At 43.2% G+C, this 20,709-nt stretch overlaps 1 protein-coding gene across 1 annotated transcript in view; it reads left to right on the forward strand.

The window, feature by feature from the left end:
- arid5b (AT-rich interaction domain 5B) overlaps positions 1-20,709 on the forward strand; it is a 53,539-nt gene that overhangs the window by 13,182 nt on the left and 19,648 nt on the right. Inside the window, exon 4 of the mRNA XM_011603139.2 lies at positions 12,124-12,354. Coding sequence (XP_011601441.1) covers positions 12,124-12,354 — 231 coding nt within the window. The remainder of the gene's footprint in view (positions 1-12,123; positions 12,355-20,709) is intronic.

Below are 20,709 nucleotides of genomic sequence, written 5' to 3' on the forward strand. Positions count from 1 at the left end.
AGATTCTTTACAGCCTTCTGGGAGCAGAACTTCTGTATTTCTCTCTCGTGCAGCATCTGATCTGTATGCCAGGGTTGGCACACATACCCGGGTTGATATCCCGACAGTGTTTCAATTTGATGCAGAAGGCAGATTCTGTCCTTTTCAGAGGCCGTCCAGGACATCTCCGAATGTTTACGCAGGCAGGAAGCGGTGATAAGGCAACAGACGGATGCCGTCTCCTCGTGGATGATTTGTCTCGGTGACAATTCACAACAATATTTTGAGCTTCGACTCGCTATCGTGCTCAGTAATGTTTTATGTTTGGACTGCCACGTGAGAAGGAGTGAGCGTTTTCTTGGAGCAGATAAAGAGAAGTTGGGAGAATAATGGTTTGTTGTGTCTCTGACAGTGAAAGGATGCCTCCGCCAGACAAACTGAGCTGTTCTCCTCTGTTCAGCACACATGCATTAGATCACCACGTATCTGCATTTGCTGCCCCTCTTTTCTTTTTCCCTCCAGAACTAATTCTGCAAACTGTCTAATATCCCCTTTGAGGTAATTTAGCAGCATGTGTATTGCTCACATGCCTCCTATATTTTCCTCTTCGGAGGCGTTGGGCAGGGGACGTCTTTGTGGCAGCGTCTTCTTCATTATGCTCAGACCTGTAGGAGATTCTCAGGCTGATGTGCTCATATTATTAATTCACTTCTCAATGGCCAGAAGCCAAAGAGTTCTAAATCTGTAAGCAGTAAATTGTGTGCCAGGGTGGAAAAATCTATTAGATGTTTGAGCATGCTCCGAATTTGAATGGGCCCAGAAGAGACGCGCAGCGAGCTACATCCTGTAATCAGATTCTGTTTCTTTAGATAGCCAGATTCATTAATAATTTGTGCTATTTTATTTCTGGAATGTCCCATAATATGTTTCCCCACTTGCGTGAGGGAGGGGTGAAGGCGTGTACACGGTTAAACAACGAGAGCGACCTCGAAGGAAATAAATCTCTCCATTCCAGAAGAGTGGAGTGTCTCTTCTCTCCATTAGTCGGGTCTAGGACAACAGACAATTGTCCGTTATGAACTCTGCCAGACATGATGGGAGCTCGCTTGCCTCCAGAACAAATTTGCTGATCGTTTTGATTTGTTGTCAGTTATTATTTTAATTGATACGTTATCCAAAGGCTGAGAAAGCTCTCATGGATCAGGAAGTCTTATCTGATATTGTTCCTCGATTGAGGAACATTTGCTCTGTTTTTCGTCTAAACAGTTTCCCTGCCAACTCTCCATGACTCACTTACCCAACCAGCAGCCTTTTTGGAGCGATTTCTATATCTGTCTTTGTCAAAATGATGCTCATTTTAAGTATTACAGCAGCATTAATATTTCAGAGCGGAGCTGCCTTTTGTACTTGCACATCTGTCTCGCTGATGTGCCCGATTCTTCCCGACAGTTTCACATTCTGCCTTCAGACGCTGTGGATACGAGCGCTTCACTACACATCCGAGTCATCGCAGATTGTAGGATTAATAACCCCATCTGCTTTATGAATGCAGGAGAAGGAGTCGTCCTCCTTTGGAGGCTCATCCAGTCAAAGCCGAGTGAGCCCACATTATTGGAAATGCTTGTGTTTTTTGCTCCACATGTGTAGGAAATGTTCATTTACCCTTAATAGCTAACAAAATACAAACCTTTGTCAAACTGGATTTATTTTCATTTTTTTTAAATAAAGACAAGGATAGAAAGGTTCAATGTTACAGGCCTAAAGGGTTGCAGTAATGCATTGTGGGTATTAATTTGGCCCATGAGTACTTTAAACTGTCACATTTTAATGCTTAATAGACACGTTTAATTCACCGACACTTCAGTCTCGACCCAGAAACCGAAGCCCTCCCCTCTGAGGCTACCTGAGGATTACAGGATCTAAAAATATTTACGGTTGGAGCAAAAATAGCTGTCATCGGTGATTGCGTATCGGTTCTTCAGCGTCTGTTTCGTATCTGTCATAGTCTGTAAAGCAGAAGTGATGCAGAGCCGCGGCAGTAGTAACGCTACAATAACACGCAGCTCTGTTCATTCCCCAGCACGCAGGTAACACATTTTTCCTGTATTGAAGGGAAATGGTAGGAGGAGGTTTGATGCATTCCAGACCTTTGCTGGGAGAGTGGTGTGTTTATGGGCTGTAGGCTCGCTCATGCTTTCTGGGATGCATAACTGCGCCTCATGCTTTTATTAAGCCGGTGAAACACAAATGATGTAATTTGTATTTATAAACCATATCGGAGCAGATGGTGTAATGTATTTTGGTTTCTTTGATATATTGAGTGCTGGAGGAGTTGGAAGGAGCATCCTGGGCTCTAAACAATAGATCATTGATGCCTCTCTGTCCTCTTTTTCAACCTGTCAGTCCATTTCCTTGTTATGTACTGGCCTGAGGAGCACTTGGCAAAAACCAGCGGCATTGGGCCAGCCTTGTTTTTCTTTTTTTTCCGCCCAAGCTCCCCCCCTTTCCGCCATAACTCAAGGAAACATGTCAGATGAGAATATCTGTTAACAATGGCCAAGTCACATAATCACAATGTTCCAGTGTCATCTGAAAGGCTTTAGTTCCCCGAATGTGTGAAAAGGCTGGAGGAGACTTTCATAGTCGGCGTGAAACCAACCTGATCTTCCAGCTCGGGTGGTTTTTGATCGCTATTGGCATCTGCACCGTCTCATGTTGACCTGTCGTTCCACCAACTTCATATTTATCGCGGGCCAAATTATTTCAGCGATTCATGTTTGTTGTCTCCGCTCGTGATGCCGTGACAACATAAACAACAGTCTGTGGAAGGTGTCAGGAAATAATCAGCTCGTAATGGTCACGGGCTTAAAGAGAAGTGCACAGAAAACCAGCAGGATTGCACCAAAAATATGAGAAATATTTGATTTTGGCACCAGCAAACATGCATTTCTTATCACAAGGAGTTCTTAGCTTTTCTTTGTGACATGCGCTTCCACTCTGCATGTCGTATTTTGCTGTTTACCGCTTAGTTAGAGCTGGGTTTTGCTCATTGCGGCGCCTGTTCTCTAATGAGATTAGCAAATTAAATTATAACAAAATTTGCGATAGTTCTTTGAGAGAAAAACTTTTGTGTTTCAGTGGATGCCGTTACCGTCGCATTAATTACACCTCAGAGAGCATTAGTGCTCCAGGAGGACAACAGTTGTTTATGGTTGTTAGTTCTTTGTTCCGGTTGTATTAGAATCTGTGATCAAAGATAATTGCGCACAAACGTATCCCAAATGAAGTTAGCATTTCTGCGATACGTGCGCAGGTCTTCATTCAAAAAGCAGCACAGAAACAAGAATTGTGAACAGATGGTGCTGGTTTTTAATGACATATTGCTATCTGTAAAGTCCCCCCCCAGCCACAGACTGAAATGTCCCCCCTGAGGGGTCTCACCGCTCTAGTTGTTATCATCCGCTGCTAATGTCAGTCCTTTATGTGCCACATTGTAGCATCCACCAGCAATGTAAATGTAATTTAAAGCAGTTTAGCAATGTTCTGGATGTTCCAGTTGGCCAGTTTTAACAGGCGGTTTTATTTAAAGCCTCTCTGCTCCACATAGATTTGATGATGGAGTGCAGCAGGGAAACGAAGAACCTGTACGGTACCTGTACATTCCCCGACAACCTTCAACAAATAATTTCACCATTGGGGAAAAAATGCTTGTTCCGAATGGCTTTCAGGGTTATTTTCTTCCCTCTCTGATCATTTGTCTCCACACTGAACAGATATTAAATCATTTTTTCATTTTATGAATCACACACCCGGAGAAATAAGTCTGGGTTGGTAATGAGGGGCCCTTCTTTGAGGAAGTCCAAGTGGCAACTTTGATCTGGAATAGCATGTAATTCCTCGCCTGACCCAATTCCCAATCTCCCGATAAGATGTTTTTTTTTCATTCCTCTAACCTTCCTGCAGAACTAACTGAAATGGGAACTCGCTGTCCTATTAAAGATACATTTAAGCCAAACATGTCATCCGTTTTATTCTGCCAGCGCAGGTTACGCGGGGTTGAGAATGCCGTCTGCTTCAGGCCGAGCGTCTCCTGCTTTCACTCCACCAGTGACAACCTTTGAGATCTCAGATCACAGCTGCTCAGGCGGTGTGTGTCAGGCTGAAGAGTAGTCATACAACGGAGTATCATCACCTGCTCCTGAGAAGCATCGGGGCTCGTTGAAGGGACGAGAGCGAGGACGCGTTTATCTGGTTTGTGCAGCAGATTTACGCAGAGTTGATCAAATACACTCCCGGCAGTGTTTGGATATTTGCAGAGCAGCTTGTTTTTACCTGGAATTGATGGCACCATAAGTAGATTGACTCCCCCCAATTCACAGCTGTTTACTTCCATGGGTCAGGATGCAGTCTGGTATTGGATAGTTGGCAGCGATTAGGGCCAAACCATCACTTCAGGGAACCAACTAGACCTCTGATGCCCTTTGGCCTCCTACAAATCAGGATTCTTATTACCCTGATGACACTGTATATTCTCTATATATAATGTTATCTGCATCAGAAATGGAGCCCTTCGGGCCTTCTAACAGCCCGTTTATTGCAACGCCTCTGTTGTTTTTGATAGTCAAAAGAACCAATTTGGGTTTTTGACAAGCAGCCTCTCTGAATAATTTCTTTATGTATTACGGGACCTATTAAATACAAACTTTTCAATCTGGCAATCAATAAGCCAGGCAGCTTTTGCTGGCCCCGTGCCAGACGCATTAAGGGCTGCGAGCAGCGGTTGCTAGGGAGCTGAGCCTGCTCAGGGGAAAGAATGTTTAATGTAATAGAATCACATAAATCAACCAGAGGAAAGTGCTTGTGGTGTTTCTTCTTTTCTCCGCTTTCTGTCTGTTAAACTGAAAACATTTAATACGGGCATGTTGTTTTTTTGTTTTTAAATGTTGTCCAACCTTCTGCTTCAACCGCACCGACATCTGGGCTGGAAAGAACACGAGGGAAGTTTGCTTTTCCTCTGCTTTGCTGCGCGTTTGCAGTTATGAATAATATGTTGTTTGTCCTGCGCCAGCCTGGATAAATTGAGGTGGAAATTGTGTAAATGTTTCTCTCGTTTCTGCCTTTGTCACGGGCCTCCGCCCCACCCTGCTGACATGAATGAGGCACTTTAGCTCTTTACTATAATTAAGAACAGGAGCCAGCATGCACCGAGCTCCAGCTCTCTCTCTCTCTCTCTCTCTCTGCACATTTAACTGTGTCAGCTCCAATTGAACGTTTCCTCTGGGTGTCGGTGGCCTTTTGAGGAAATATGATTATCTAACAATATTATTGCTCAGACCTGGTCTTTGAATAGACAGATATAGTATCTCCTAAAGCCATCCACGCCACCTGATATCTCGGCTTTAACACAGTAGAGCAGATGTGATCATTCCTGATGGATGTGGATGCTTCCTCGTCTGTGTTTGAGGTCATATTTTCCAGAATCTATTTGAATACACAAGCTTATCTTCAGATGTAGTGAAATTTATCATAGTTACCTGCGCCTGGACTTAAATTCTTAAAGGGTTGGCTCATGCAAAAATGGAAAAAAAAAGTCTTTATCTTCTCATCAGCTCGGGTAGTAGTGAAGGAAAGTGTGTTGTCATGTGATCACGATTACCACAACAGGAACCAGCAGTGCTGTTTCATGACAGGACCATGCCAGCGCTATGGGTGTAGTTTATGTATTGTTCAATCATTTAGTTACATTTGAATGAACATGCTCATTTTGTTTGTGTCTTAGTGGATTTTGCCACAACGCGGCTTTATCCAACCCTCCGCCTGCACCTGACTCAGAAATGCACTTTAACAGAAATAATATTGAAAGTGCGATTGGAAGTTTCTGTTGACGTTGACTTACACTCTAACTCGAAAAGTAGTGCACAGTGTGACCGTGTGGTTTTGGTTTCCTACAGTCTCAGCGGATTATCTGACTCTTTCACCACACAAAACTTTAATTTCTTTCTCGTGTTCCATGAACTTAAACAGGAAAACGAGTCAAAACATCATAAATAATCCCTCAATATTTGACTAGCTTGATATTGTGAAAGCTGGATTATGAATTAGCATTGCTGCCACTGCACGTCATGATATCATTTACAAGGTTGATTAAAAAAAACAAAGTTGTGATTCAAAAGCTAACCTTAATAACCTGCGCTATGAAAGCGCTGAGTGTTCCTGACACTCCTGAATGTTTCACAGTTAATCTGATTGTGTGATATCACACTCGGGTTTGACATTTGGGTTGTTCAAACAAGCAACGGGGAGGTTCATTACAGTGCGATCAACGGTGATCCTAAACGGACATGTTACTACAGTACAAGGGCCCGGCTTTATAAAACCACTGAGATTATCTTTATAGTCACCAACTCTTCTTGAATCAAGGTTTTATCTGTCAGAGAGTAACGTTTTTAATATGTGTCTTGTCCGGTCCTCCATGGGGTGACACAACTATGGAATTAACGGCAGCAACAACATCTCATGACTGTTTTGCCATTTGGCATAAACAGAAATGGTACATTTTATTAAATTTGTGAAGATGAATCGCTCGAATGTGTGCGATTATATAAGACAAGTTAAGTGTGAGCGGCAGATTGGTTCTAGGATACTCTGAGTTATTGATTCAGCCCCATCTGTGTCATTAATGTGCTTCTGTGTCTCAGAACAGACCAACTTTCATTCTTGCACAACGTTCTGTTTTTGTCTTTTTGGTCAGAACACTGTCGTCACTCACAGATTGAGCAAGTGATGAATCACAGAAATGAATTTGTTTCATTGTTCCATGAAATTTTCCAAGCAGCGCGTCGTAGGTGAAGATGTGTCACCCTGACACACGCACACACACAGATACACACAGCTCATTTCCATCGAGCGTCAGTGGTGTCACTGACAGATGCAGTTCCCTCTTTATTTGGTCAGGTTTTAATAACATGAAAGCAACAGCCAGATCGGGTGCCTGCTGCTGCTTATGTGGCCCCCTCGCAGTGTCGTGGCCCCTCATTGAGCAGTGTGAGGAGGCAGAGAATTCGCAGTCGTGCCGTTTGTGCCGAGATGAGGCTAAATGGACACAGGACCACCTCTCGGATCGATACAGTGGCGTGGGAACTCCAAATGGGATCCTCCTGTCTCCTTTTCCCGCCAAAACACTGGATTTGCGCTGACATTTTTGAAGCTTTTAGATGTGATTTGGCGTTTGAGAAGCAAACGAAAACAACCGTGCAAATGACACCATTGGCTCAGGGTTGCATTTGTTGCAGAAAAAGCAGCTGAGGGATCCAGAGAATTCCTTGGTCAAGCACATAATGTGGAAACGTTGACAACAGCAAATATGAGGCCAGTGAGTGATTTAAGGACTGCAGCGGGTGACAGAGAGCATGAGAGTAATGGTGTTCCGCTTTGTCCTGCCTGCTTTTCTGACAAGACAAATGAGCACACCCGCTTGAAGGATCCTGTCAGAGCTTGTGGGCATGTTTGAGTAGTTTGAGGCTCAGCTGAATGTAAAAGGCAGAGTTTACTCCAGTCACATTGGGGCCGTAATTAGCCACCACAAATCTGCCGTTAGCTGACGTCAGTCGCTGCGCTGCTACAGAAATGAGGAGATGAGAGAGACGCGGCAGATTAGAGTTTTTATTTTGAAAAATCAATGTTTTCCATAATAGCTGTTCATCCAGCGGAGCAGCTGCTCCAGCCGCGGCTAATGGGTTTACCGTTATATGTGTTATTTTCATGATTTTGATTACCAGCAGTAATGGCTTGTTTTAGGAGACGAGCAGTTTCTCCTGCAGTCAAATGACACAAAAATGTGATTTAATTTGTTTTAGTAATGTCAGAGCACTTTCCCACCATCTCTGGTGCTGCTTCTCCTTAAGCGTTTTTCCTCAAAGGCTCCAGCTACGTTCCTTCCCACTAAATACCAAATCCGTCCTGAGTTGCCCAACGAAATTTTCTCATCGGCTATTTATGAACTATTGTGCTCTTACATTACAGGCTGTTATGGAGCAGAGCGAGGTCTCTGTTTTACTGCACACCGACTAATGACTTTAGCAGTTGGCTACTTTCCCCGACTGTCCGGCAGGAGTCTTTTTTGTTTTTGTCTTGTACATGTCTGCGTTACTTCGACTGCGAACCACCTACTTCTCATATGTGCCCGCATTCACAGCATGTCTCACGTGCCGCATCAGCAGGTTTTAGCTGTCAAATATTTAATTTCTTTCTTTGAGAAATCACAACTCACACATGTTTGTGAATGGAATTAAAGAGAAAACCTCCTTGATTCAAACTGGCGATCATTTTCTGACCCTTGTGCTGCATTCTCTTACTCTTTACATGATAGCGTTATCCTAAGTTGATCCTATCTGTGCACATTTCCTCCAAACCATTTCACATGATGACATTCGCATAATTAATCCTCACACATTGCTGACAGGTTGTGCTAGAGCAAAAACAGATGTTGTAACCAATATTCTGCATTTCATCATGTTTGGTTGTGGTTTGCCGAGATGCTTGTCAATTTTCTCTGCTTCCTTTAATATTAGGAGTGGAATTTGTCAGTTGTTTGTGATGAATTACAGCTAGAAAAAAAAGCTCAAAAGCTTCACTGCCCGGAACAAAGGCTCCTTTAATGACTCCAGTTCTTCAGCTGTGGCAGTAAAAAGGAAACGTCGCTTTAAGGAAGGTTTGCTTTGGCTGTTTTCAGGTTTAATTCACATGTTCTGTGAGTCAATAAGTATTAAAACAGAAGTGCGGCCGCTCCTTTCCTGCACTGTTATTGTGCTGCTGATCTCTATTTGTAGAGGTTTTGACAAATGGGCCGCAGCACGATCACAATGTAGCAGCGCGACAGATGTTTGTGTTCTCATAAAGCAACTTTATTTGGCTTTCGCTTGCTTTTCATGTAACACACTACAAAAACTAGTTATTAAATTTTTTTTTTTTCTGACTGGTCTTTGATCAGGGGAGTTGTGTGAACACATTGTGTTGCAGGACTTGAAAATGTTGCATGTTCATTTACTCATTCCAGTTCATTTCCAACACATTGTAAATTAAACTCACCACATTAAATGTCTGGGTCTGAGCTCATTTGTGAAGAATTTCAGGCAGAAAATGACCTCAACAGCGCATCCGTTCAGCGGTTGATGGTTTAAACCTCAGGCAGAATAATGGGTTTTAATCGTTGCTCTGACCTCGTCGGTTCAGGGGCTTCAACAGACATGTGTAATATGTAATCTGTAACTTTTACTCTGTCTGAACATGTTTCATTTGTGTGTTTTGTGAACCTGGTTCAATCACACTCCTTTAATCTCTGGAATGTTCTCAGATCAGCCCTGTCCTGTCATCACAAGACACAATGAAGCGTATTCATGCCTTTGCAGTATCCAGCGACGAGGGATTGAATTACTGTAAACAGACAGAGGAGGGCCCAAATTAAAGCAGCACAGGCTGAAATATTCAGGCCGCTGCTGCCAAGCATGGAACAAGCTCCAAAAACATTCCTTAACTCCCATAATGAAATTTGATAATGACTTTCATTAGGATGTACTCGGCCCTTTTGCTGCCCCCCCTCCTCCAGGTTTTTAACATATGTTTTCTGTTACATTTCTAATATGCAAACCCACACTGAGATAAACCCCCATGATGTCATAATGAGGTCATCCTTCCCTTCCCAGACAGAGACGGCATCCAGGAGGAATCCAACCGAACTGGTGGCACGCTCCTTTAAAAAAAAACCCACAAATGGACAAATACATTTCCACGCCGAGTCAGTGTCCCGCCAAACATAGCGCCTAACGGTTAATATCAGTGATGTATGGCCGCGTTGCAGTTTATGGAGCTGTTTGCTGACTGAGCCGTTGGAGCAGCTGTCCGGCAAACCAGTTACGACCCTGAAAGTGTTGTTGTGTATGAGGTCAGAGGCTTTACGGCACATTGTGAAAATAATCTCTCACAACCACAGCTGTTTGATCAACGCGCTGCACAGCGCCAAGCGGCACCGACGGGCACGCAAATGGACAAGAGGGAGAAACAAATTGCGTAATGTTCTCACATAATGTCTTCTAGCGCTCCGACCAAATTAAAAAAGATAAAGATGTCCTTTATTTTGGAAGGTCGGGCTGTGAGAACAAAGGTAGTTGTAAAGGTGTGCGTGCATGGATGTATGTTACAGGCACAAACAGACAGAAAGGCAGCCTTTGTGTTGATATTAATGCCCTGCAGCTCTCTGCAAATGGAATCTAATCAAGCCAAATGCAGCGAGGGGAGAAAGAGCAGGTCTGACAGTGGCCGCTTACAATAAAACCCTTGACATTTGGAAACAAAGCCCGCTCGGCCCCTCAGCTGTAATTGCTTAAGACAACTATCACGGGGTTTGACGAATGTGTGCGACTTTTATGAGATGTAAACAGGAACGAGGGTTATAATGCAGATATTCTGCACCGCCTGGGCTTCGTATTCCGGCTGAATGGTTTTAATAATTTCCTTTTGAAGTGGTTGTCATGTTGGCGTACAGTGGAACTAATTACACTGATTTTTGGGAATGCGGCTGCTGTAAATATGTTGTGAATATTGTCCTTCCTGTTCTCTGTCTGCTGCTCTAATGACTAAAAAGTGTGTTTCCCAAACAGCCCCTTCTGTCTTTTATGAGGTAAAAAGATTGCCGGTTAGCCAAATATGAAATATTAGCTTGTATTTCCAATTTTCTCCATGAAATGTCACGTCCGAGGGCCTCGCAAAAGCGGACGGAGCGGTGAATAATTCATGTAGAAATCCTGTTTCAAACTGCCTCACTCTTATATTCATCAACTGTTGGAGCGTGTACTCGTCTTTGTAAGCTAGAAAAATATTAGCGCCCCGCATTCGAACGAGGCTCCCCAGAGCAGTGAAATCTGAAAAATGTGACATTGCCTGAAGCTTTAAGGAGCAATTACCTGCCTTTGTTATGTAGGTTTAATGATCTGTTGTATTTCAGACTGTTCTGCATTGTATATGAACAATTTATAAATTGATCAATGAAGGAAATGGTTTGATTAATTAAAATAATGAAGCCCAACATACCCATGCAGTGTGTTCGATTAAGCTTTCTTATTTAACCATTTCCACATCGTGTTGCCTGCATGAAAACAATAACTACACATGTAATTACTCAGGAATGATAAAACTGCTTTTGTGGGTGGCAAGATGTGAGACTCCTTTATAATTAAGCCAAACTGAAAGAATGAAATTTAAATCATCCTCGCTAACTTAGCCTTGACAGCTGTTGTATAACCACATCAGCATGGAAGATAATCTTCCCTGGGAAGAGGTTTTTATAGCAGATAAATAAAGAAAGCGTGCCTTTAATAAAGTGTTCTGCACCGCCCGCTCATTCCATGGCCGTTTTATCCACAAGCAAATAACGTTATTAAATAATAATCAAAAAAATGCATCTAGCATGAAAAATTATTTATATATACCGTTTTCTTCAGTTAATGGTCGCTATCGGCTGCAGATGTGTTGTTGAGAGCTGATTAGCAAACATTAGCGTAGCGGTGCATTGAAGATGTTGAGCTAACTGATCCAGCATTGATCAGCATTGATTTCTCTTTTTTAGCCAGACTTCACACTTTTCATGAGGAGTATTTAATATGTGTGGGAAAGGACGGGCTCTGGTTGTAGTTTTCAGTAAATTATGCCAGATTAACACAGATTAGCCAGAGGACCCTAAAGCTTCTCAGTTTGAACAACTGGTTTCCTCATTGCTCGTTATATTGCCTTTTACAGCAGGTGTGAACGGGCTCCTGCTCGGTTAATAAGGTGCAACAGTCCCTCCTCTTGCACTCTTGCTATGTCACACTGTCAGAGTGCTGATTACACACACAAGTGTGTTTTAAACATGATCCTGACAAGATTTCAAACATGCATTTTCTTTGGCAAGGAAACACTATTTGATGTTTACGGCACAACACAGAAGAGCAGAGTCAGTCCAGCAAAATATGATCACGTCTTCCAATAACCAATTATTGCAGTCAAGTATAATTTAGGACAAAATGTGCAGCAGAATGATTATGTTTCCATTTCAGATATCATTTTGCTGAAGAGAGTGTTTTAATCTGTGTCTGTGTTTTTGTATTCCAGGCCAAGAGGATGACGCCTGCAAAGTGTTGGTCCTGAGTTACCCCCAGTATTGCCGCTACCGCTCGGTTTTAGCCCGGCTGAGGGAACAGCCGTCCTCTCTGCTGATAGACCACACGGTGCTGGCGCTGGGCGGCATCGCCGCACTGGGCGGGAACACGAGGATCTTGTACTGCCGGGATACCTTCGACCATCCGGCGCTGCTGCAGAACGAGAGCATCTGCGACGAGTTCGGTGAGTTTAGCCTCGAAATTCTGGATGGAAGCGGTTTCATCGCATCTGGACGAGCGGTGAGCAACTCCTGGGAGTTTGCTTTTGTCCCGTTTAAATAGTGTCACCAAAGAGAGAAACTGGAGCTGCTTTGACCCAACATGTGACCCTAAACCCCAGCAGAGATTGAGCTGCTGGGAGGGAAGAAGATGGGTTTGAGAATGAGCACAGTGGGGTTTTTTTTTTCTTTTTATAAACCAGCTCCACGAGCTTTCAGCATTATTCACAGCTAAAAAGTCCAGCAACAAAATTGCCAGATTTTGACCCTCCTCTCAAAGAAATTCTGGAACATGTCTGATTTCCATTCACTGAGCTTTTCCCTGCTGCTCATGAATCCACACATTTTATTAACCCCACGCTGAGCTAAAACAAAGGAACGATGTGATTCATCTCTCTGCTCAAAAGCGCCGCAGAGCTCGGAGAGCTCTCGCGCCGCATCAATCCCACGCTACCAGTAACGGCTCCTCTGGTCGAAAGTCATTGTTTTTCTTTTCCTGTAAATTTGCCGGTGGATAATTGCACTTAAAGAGGGCAGCAGAGGTGAGAGCAGAAGGGAAAATGGTTTTAGGCATCGGAAAATAAGTTATGAATAGTAACGCTAACTTCCTGTGGCTGCTGTTGCTCACTCGCCTGGCTCAGTAATGCCACATTTACGCTAAAGGTTTATTTTGAGCTGAAGGGAGTTCTGCATCGCCGTTTTTTTTTCGTTTATTTACCCGGTTTTAAATGTTATTTACTTGAAATTGGACTAGATTGAAGAGTAAGCTTTGATATTTGCCTGGATTGCAGCTCGGAGACTTGTTTCAGATTGGTTTGAAGAAACAGCCGAGCAACGTAATTTCCATCAGTCTGCAAAGGCCTCGAGGGCAACTGACTTATAGACACAAACACGCGCTGCTGACTAAAGTTCTGCTACATTTACAAGCTCCGTATTAAAGAACCTGCTATATAAAACCATATTAGCGCGTTAAACCCACCTTTATTAGGATGAATTCCAGCCGCATGGGTACATCAGAAACTACACTGCGCAGCTCAGATACTCGGAAAAGTTAATATTCATCCAGGGAATAGTTTTAGGACTACTCTTGATGCAAATTTTGACCTTTTTGGATTCGTCCAAATCTCAGCGGCGGCTCTAATAGCCATACATCTTGAATGGGCTGGGCTGGGGGGAGAGGGGGGTGTTGCAGATTCAAACAAGCCCATTTTGGGTGAATTTCCGCCATCAGATCAAAGTCTGAAGAATCATCTCAGTGCTGCCACTTTGTCAGAGCAGAACGGACATATTTTAGAAAGTATTTCTTTCATTTAAACAAAGAGGGGAGCATTTCCTTTGTGTGCTCGGCCCTCTACCTTATATTCTCTTGTTTTTGTGCGGCTCATCGCTCCACCCTCCTTTTTGAACCAGCAGAAACTGCGGTCGCATCAGTTACCACGTCTTGACTCCTGTGATCCATATTTATGTTCAGCATCTCCTCTCTGCCCCGCAGCCCCTTTCCTCTCTGAGAAAGACACACTTTTTGTTTAAAATCATCCCCCGTTCTCCGCCGGCATGGATTGATTACAGCCGACGCCACTCTGTGTCCCCAATTTCATTTCTCGCCAGGAGGAGTGTAATAAGACGTGCAGGCAGAACAGGGAAGGTCTCACTTGTAAATAAGACAGCAGCAGAATAACACAAGTCTGCTGTTCTTTACATACTCCTGTTGTGACCTTCAGAAATCTAACACTGCAGTACACGTGTCTTTAAAGCAGCAGAATGAGGCAATCACACGCACACATACACACACAAACAACTCACCCTCCTCTTCCTCATTCATCCCATATTCCCCAGGTTTTTCCTTGGCAAGGAAACACTATTTCATGCTCGGCTCTGTTTGTTTTGTTTGAAATATCTCTCACTCAGTGACGGTTTGATTTTTATTAAAAAGAAATATTTTCAAAAAAATCCCTCTGAATCCTTTTTCTTAATCCTCCAGGGCGGGGGGAGCATAAAGAAATAATTTATTGCCTCAGTATATTAACCTTGTCCAGATGCCCTGATCAAAAGCAGAACTCGACGGTCTATTTTTGCAGCGTGCTGCACGTGTGCCACTTCTGCACGTCTGAGGCCAAATTTGTTTGCATTTCTGGAGCGTTTTTATGTGTGAACCCCACGTCGGACTGAATGGGAATGAGAGGAAATGTGCAAAACTGGCATTTTGAGATAATATCTCTGCAAATATTCCCTCAGTTGGGTGACCAGATGAACCTACGGGATGATGTCATTGTTTCCACAACTTGAAGCACTTTCTTGCTCCCTCTTTAAACATGAAATCAGATTAGATGAAATATGCACACACCAATTTAGTCCCATGACAGCACCGTCTGTTAATGTAATAGGCAAACTGCTTGCTAAGCTCGTGTTTTCCCATCTCCTTTGCAGATTTGTGTTAACCGAGCGCCCATGAATATTTCATCGGCCATATGTCACACGGTATGCAGTGAAGAGAAAAGAGCACATGTTATAGCCCGGTTGTCAGATGTCATTTCCATGGATAGACTTTGTAGGAAAGATTGTGTAATTTCATGCCGTTGCAGAAGGTTCTCCACTAAGTGAGATGTTCTTAATTTAAGTCGTGTTTTAGTGGCAACAGTGCAAGTTTTAACTCAAAGCACTTTCTTTGACTGCCGGAGGATTAAGTTTGGGGCTGATAAAGCTCCGTCCTCTTGATTATCCCTATTATGTCATCAGCAGATTCACAGTCCGTGTGGAACTTTGCATCACTGCTCATCTATTTTAGGCTCAGAAGAATATGGGAGGTGAGAAGGATTTCAGAGGTCTGGGCACATCAACCACGAGCCGTCAAGACTGATGTAAACATCAGCATTAGTCTGAGGTCACAATATCTTTACTGAAAACTCCTCCTACAGATGCAGGATCACAACAGGTCATAGTCTGCAGCTCATATAGTCAATAAAGAAGGAAAGGAGCAGATTTAATCTCTTTACCCTCCACTTTTGCAATTAAATGAGGACTTCCAGGTTTTCAGGCATGTCCTGGAATGCAGTTTTCATGTTGTGACTGTCAACGACACACCAGCGGTGGCTCTTTTCATGTTTACGTCACAACGAGCAGCTTCGGGCAAATTAATTAAAAGATTTGTGGTTCAAATTTCCTGGGAAGTGAAGATGAATCAGAGAAAGATGCAGCCGAGGCTACAGGTTTGAGTGGCTGACAGGTTTTCTGCTTCGATCAGAGATTATAAATTCTCCCTGATTGTATTTACATGATAAACTGAGCGCCGCTGTGTCACATCGTCACAGATGTCTGTTGTGATTCAGACGAATGTCCCAGTAATAACTAGCAGACAGGCAGAAGTCGGCTGACTCATCACTATTACCGTGGCGATGAGGGCCACGATGAAGCCCGCCCTCTGGATTAGAGGCTGGATACCTTTCACACATGCAGAGTGAGGCACAGAGAAGGACTTGTTCATGTCACATGATGTAAAAAATGGCTTTTTTACGCCTCGGAGACACGATGGCATCAAAGCATAAACAACGCCTCGTTTGTGTTGGGATTTGTTGTAATAAATAATAAGGGAAGCTAGTAATTTTCCCAGTATAGCAGGAGGAGGCTCAGATAATTTGGTTTGGATGCTTCTGATTTCTACACACTGGCTCTTTAAAGTCTCCTCGTGTGCAATTATTAGCATGGAAAAAAGACAAATCAGAGCTAAAAGTATCCAGTGGCCTATTTTGTAGTTGCGGCGATGATTATTTATAATCACTGTGACATCACGTTGTGTTGGGAATGATAAACCTGCCATGATTGGGCTCATTGGCTACCTCAGTCTCATCCAATGGAAGTGGAGCGTGATCTATTAGAATACATATGTTTTATTGATGTATGGGCTCTGTGTTTATCCTGGCATTCATTTATTTATAGGTCGATGCTGTGTTTTTTCCCCCTCCAGTAATGAATAGGATAAGCCTTGAAGCTTATCCACTCTTCCCTTTCATCTCTCCCTCCTCTCTGTCTCTCCACCCCTAAAATTTACTGTATTTTTAAAACTAGCTATCTGCAGTCTGTCAGTATCAATAATGCTGAACCAGTTTGAAGGTTATGCTGTTTTTAGTAAATCCCTCAAATTATGTAACTCTGACTCTGCTTTACTTTTGGTGCTGTGGTGGTGGGTAATCAGGGACTGTCCTTAAAAATGGATTTTGTTTTCAATTTCCTTCCATGGAACAATGGCCATACAGAGCTGCTCATCAACACATAGGCGTCAGCGAAATCTGACGCATAAGGTCAGATGTTTACAGCTTGGTGTGGTCGCCTTTATCCTTGTGTATTTCTTAAAGGGAACGTTCACCCCAGAAATCCCATTTAATACATTTCCTGCCATCGTAAACAGGAATTTTTTTCCAATTTTGGTGTCAAACACACTTCAATAACTTGCAGCAATGAAAACTACGTGGAAATATCAAGTCATTTTAGTCTAAATACCAACCATCAGCCACACTCTTGTCTAAATATGTGCAGGATTAGATGAAAGTGGTGGGCAGAGAATGCCTCAATGACACCGTTTGAGGCTCGGATGTGGATTAAATTGTTAATGTTTGAAGAGGGCACTCATTCCTTCAGTTCACTCTGAAGCACTGAAATACTTCTCTGTTGACACAGCTGTGATTAACTAATGAGGGAATTTTCATTTGAGAATGTAATCTCCATTTTTAACACACACACGCACACGCACACGCACGCACACACACACACACACACACACACACACACACACACACACACAGAGGTATAATAGTGTGTTAGATTTCTTTTTGGAACTGAGTATATGTGTGTTGTTCACATTATGAAGTCTTCCAGGGTCAGAGGTCACCGCCTTTGTCTGTGTGTCAGCCAGTAGATCCAGGCTGAGAATAAACCCAGTCACAGCTCAGATGTGTGTTAATAAGTGCTTAACAGGCGACATCACGAGGCAGTCACATGACGCGGCTGGAATGAACAGAGCGATAGAAGGAATGAGGAAATGTTTCTCTGTGATTTTTTTTATTATTACAGATGTGAGTTAAACGTGAAATGTTTCTTGTAATACATGCTGTGCTGCGTCTGCACTGCGGTTTTCTGTTTACTCTGCAAATGGAATGCTTGAATCTGCAGCCTTTATGAGTTTGCATTGTAGTAAAACACACACACACACACACACACACACACACACACACCCTGATGAATCTGATGAGAAAGATTTCATAATCTGTCGCAATAATAAACTTCTTTGAACGGTTTAATTGGCTCTTCCTGGAACGGCGTGGCTCCGCTTCATTTGATCTGATGAAAGAGTAATGTTGCTTCTCCCCAGGGGGAGCGTGCACAACAGTGCACAAATAATGAATTAAGAGCACCTTTTTTTTCCCCCCCTCCAAACGACTGCTGTAATAAAGCAGGAAAATTCATACTGCACTTACACCATTTTCCCTCTGAATTGCTTTCATGTTTACTTGCTGATGTGTTTAATTTTCAGAGCTTGTTTAAAGTGAAAATAGTCCCGATTCTCTGGAGCGCTGTGGATTGAGGTCATATGCAAATTGATTGTCATCTGAAAGCACCACTGGCATTAGGAAACTATAGAAATGTTCCAGAAACAAGCCTCATGTGTGATATGTGTACTGACTGTAAAGAGCTCAGGAAATGCCAGCAGTGGAAGAGCTTGTAAAGCCAGTGGTGAGATTTGAGTTGAAGGCATGTGGTGTATGTAAAATGGAAACCAGAGTAGGTTATGCAAAAAGAAGGCATAGAAATATGTAAAAGTGAAGACTCGGCCGGGGAGAACGTGCTCCGGTCTCAGCTGAGGGATATTAGCAGTGACAGACTGAAGGGAGAGTCTGTGTACTGAAACAATATGGCCACAGAAAATGAGCTCATTACTGGCAAATGCATAATGTATGTGCACATACGCATGTTTATTTTAATAATAAGCCGGTGAGAAGGTTCCATCTCCATCTGCTAATTGTAATCCCAACATAACTGATCCCACGGGCAAAGAAATTAGCAACAAACCAAAACCATAAACTGGACCAGAACTGCTCATGAAGCATCCCTGAAACATCTCCTGGTTGTGATTCACCAGCGCAGAGACGCAAGCTCAGGGGGGAGCCTTCATACGTTATTATCTGCCAGATAAAAATATTTGACTGTGTTCTTAATGTCTCAGTAAACAGGCGTTCACAGGGACATGGGCTTGTCTCCATGGAAACGCCAGTCAGAGCGTGCCCGGCGTAGCATTTTGACAGGTCCTCCTGATGATGATTGATAATTACCACCTGACTTGTTGTCCCTGTCTCCACAAACATACGGCAGGAGCTGCCCTCCGCCACGCGTCTGCCAAAACCTTCCTTTTTCCGATAATAGCTTTTTAATGTCACGTTTAGTTGTGCGTGCACGGCAACCGTCGGCACTCTGCTCCCTCCTGCAATTACATTTGCACATAATTATTGTGGGAAAGAATAGATGGGAGGTGAAGGCGAAGGAGAGGAAGCTGATTTCAGTTTTGAATTGTCGTGTTCCTGAATTAGAATTTGACAGGTTGTCGGGATCAACGCCGAGCGGGGGTATTTTTTTTTTAGTCCTTTTTTTAAATAGAGTAATAACATTGGAGTATTAACAACTGGTTTAAATAGCACAGTAAAAGTGTCAGTCAGCTCTTTATGCTGTATCTGTGTAAAAGGCGGTTTAGGTGCACACGTGAAGCTCGTAATTAGATGATATTGGAGGCAATCTTGTTCTATTTACAGAGGCCACAGACGAAGACCTTGGTCTATAAACCTGATTTATCTGCTGCCTGGCATTAGCATAGACCTGTTATTGTGCCTCTTATTACCCGCAAAAACGTTGGACTCCAGACCGGTGCAGCTAATATCAAATTAAGGTTCCGTTTATTTTTGCATAAAAGCAGCTTTGAAAATATAACAAAATATTTGCGTTGAAAAGGTGACAGTGGCCTTTGCTGGGTTTAGTTTTGCAGAGTTTCTGTGCAATTAGTTTCCTCTTTGTCCCGTTGTCAAAGCGACATTGATGAATATTCTCACAGGTTCCAGCAGCCTGACTCGAACCCAACTCACCCCAATGTAGCTGATTTAATGTGGCTTCACCTTGTCTACGTTGGATTCATCCTTCCCTGCATCTTTTTGTGGAAATGGCCATCAGTTCTAATACAATGTGATCGAGGTCTGCCACAGGCTATGGCGACAGACAGCCACCGCCAACGAGATAATGATGCATGCGCAGCTGTCACTCAAGCAGCTGAGGGGAATTGTCTTTGAGGGAAATAAAAACAGACTGTAGCTGATAAAACACTGCATTTATGTGGAAAATGATGGGTCGGGGAAACAGAGAGGAAAAAGGTTGCCAGGGTTGTGTCGACGATGAGATAGAATCGAGTCCTCCGACCGGGAATTCTCCGTCTGCCTTTACACATTCACCCTGAAAACAGGCGACGGTAGCACAAGTGGTGTCTAACAATGTGGAGAAGTGTAGCTGAATGGGGTTACGGTGTTCAGTGACATTGGGAATCTAATCAGTTCGGTAAATCCTCACCTTTATGTTGGCACATGCTGTAATAATCTCATTTGTTTGTGAGGTGTGTGTGTGTGTCCCTGGGACCAAGCAGCTGATGAATCTGTTCACTGACTCAGCAAACATGAGTGTGAAAATTTAAATAGTCACTTTTTGCTCAGTGGTGTTTACTGCATGTTTGCTCCATCTGCCCCCCTTCTGTGATTCCACCTCTCCTCTCCTCCCTCCATCTTTCTGTCCCTCTGGGTTTCTCGTAAAGGTGGGTCTGTTTTTGCTACCGGCCAGGCAGGAATCAGAAGTTTGTTTGACAACCCTAGCTTGTTCCCTTTAGCGGGCTAAAAAAGGAGCCAAACATTCCTCCCTAAACACCGATGTGGATGTTTCTGTATTACAGATGTTGACATCTGTCATTTAAGCTGAAATCATTGAGCAGCATGCCAAGAAAAGCTAATATTAGCTGAGCTGAGCTATAATATACAGCATAAAAACTGCCTGTGTCATGTGTTGTAACATCTAAGCGGCTCCTACCTGCAGAACACTGAGTTATACGAGTGCACTAGCCTGTAAAAGTTGGGCCCTCCGCTCGAAGGAACAGGACACCTCTCACAGGCGACCTCCAACCTTCAGCAAATACCAGTAATGACACTGGGCCATGTGCACTCCATAAATCTGCCCGGAGAATTAGAACTCAGACTGATTTATGTCTGGATGTTAACATCTTGATGATTTTTGCACATGAAAAGACA

The sequence above is a fragment of the Takifugu rubripes genome, chromosome 4, assembly GCF_901000725.2.
Source record: "Takifugu rubripes chromosome 4, fTakRub1.2, whole genome shotgun sequence".
In the NCBI taxonomy this organism is placed as follows: domain Eukaryota; kingdom Metazoa; phylum Chordata; class Actinopteri; order Tetraodontiformes; family Tetraodontidae; genus Takifugu; species Takifugu rubripes.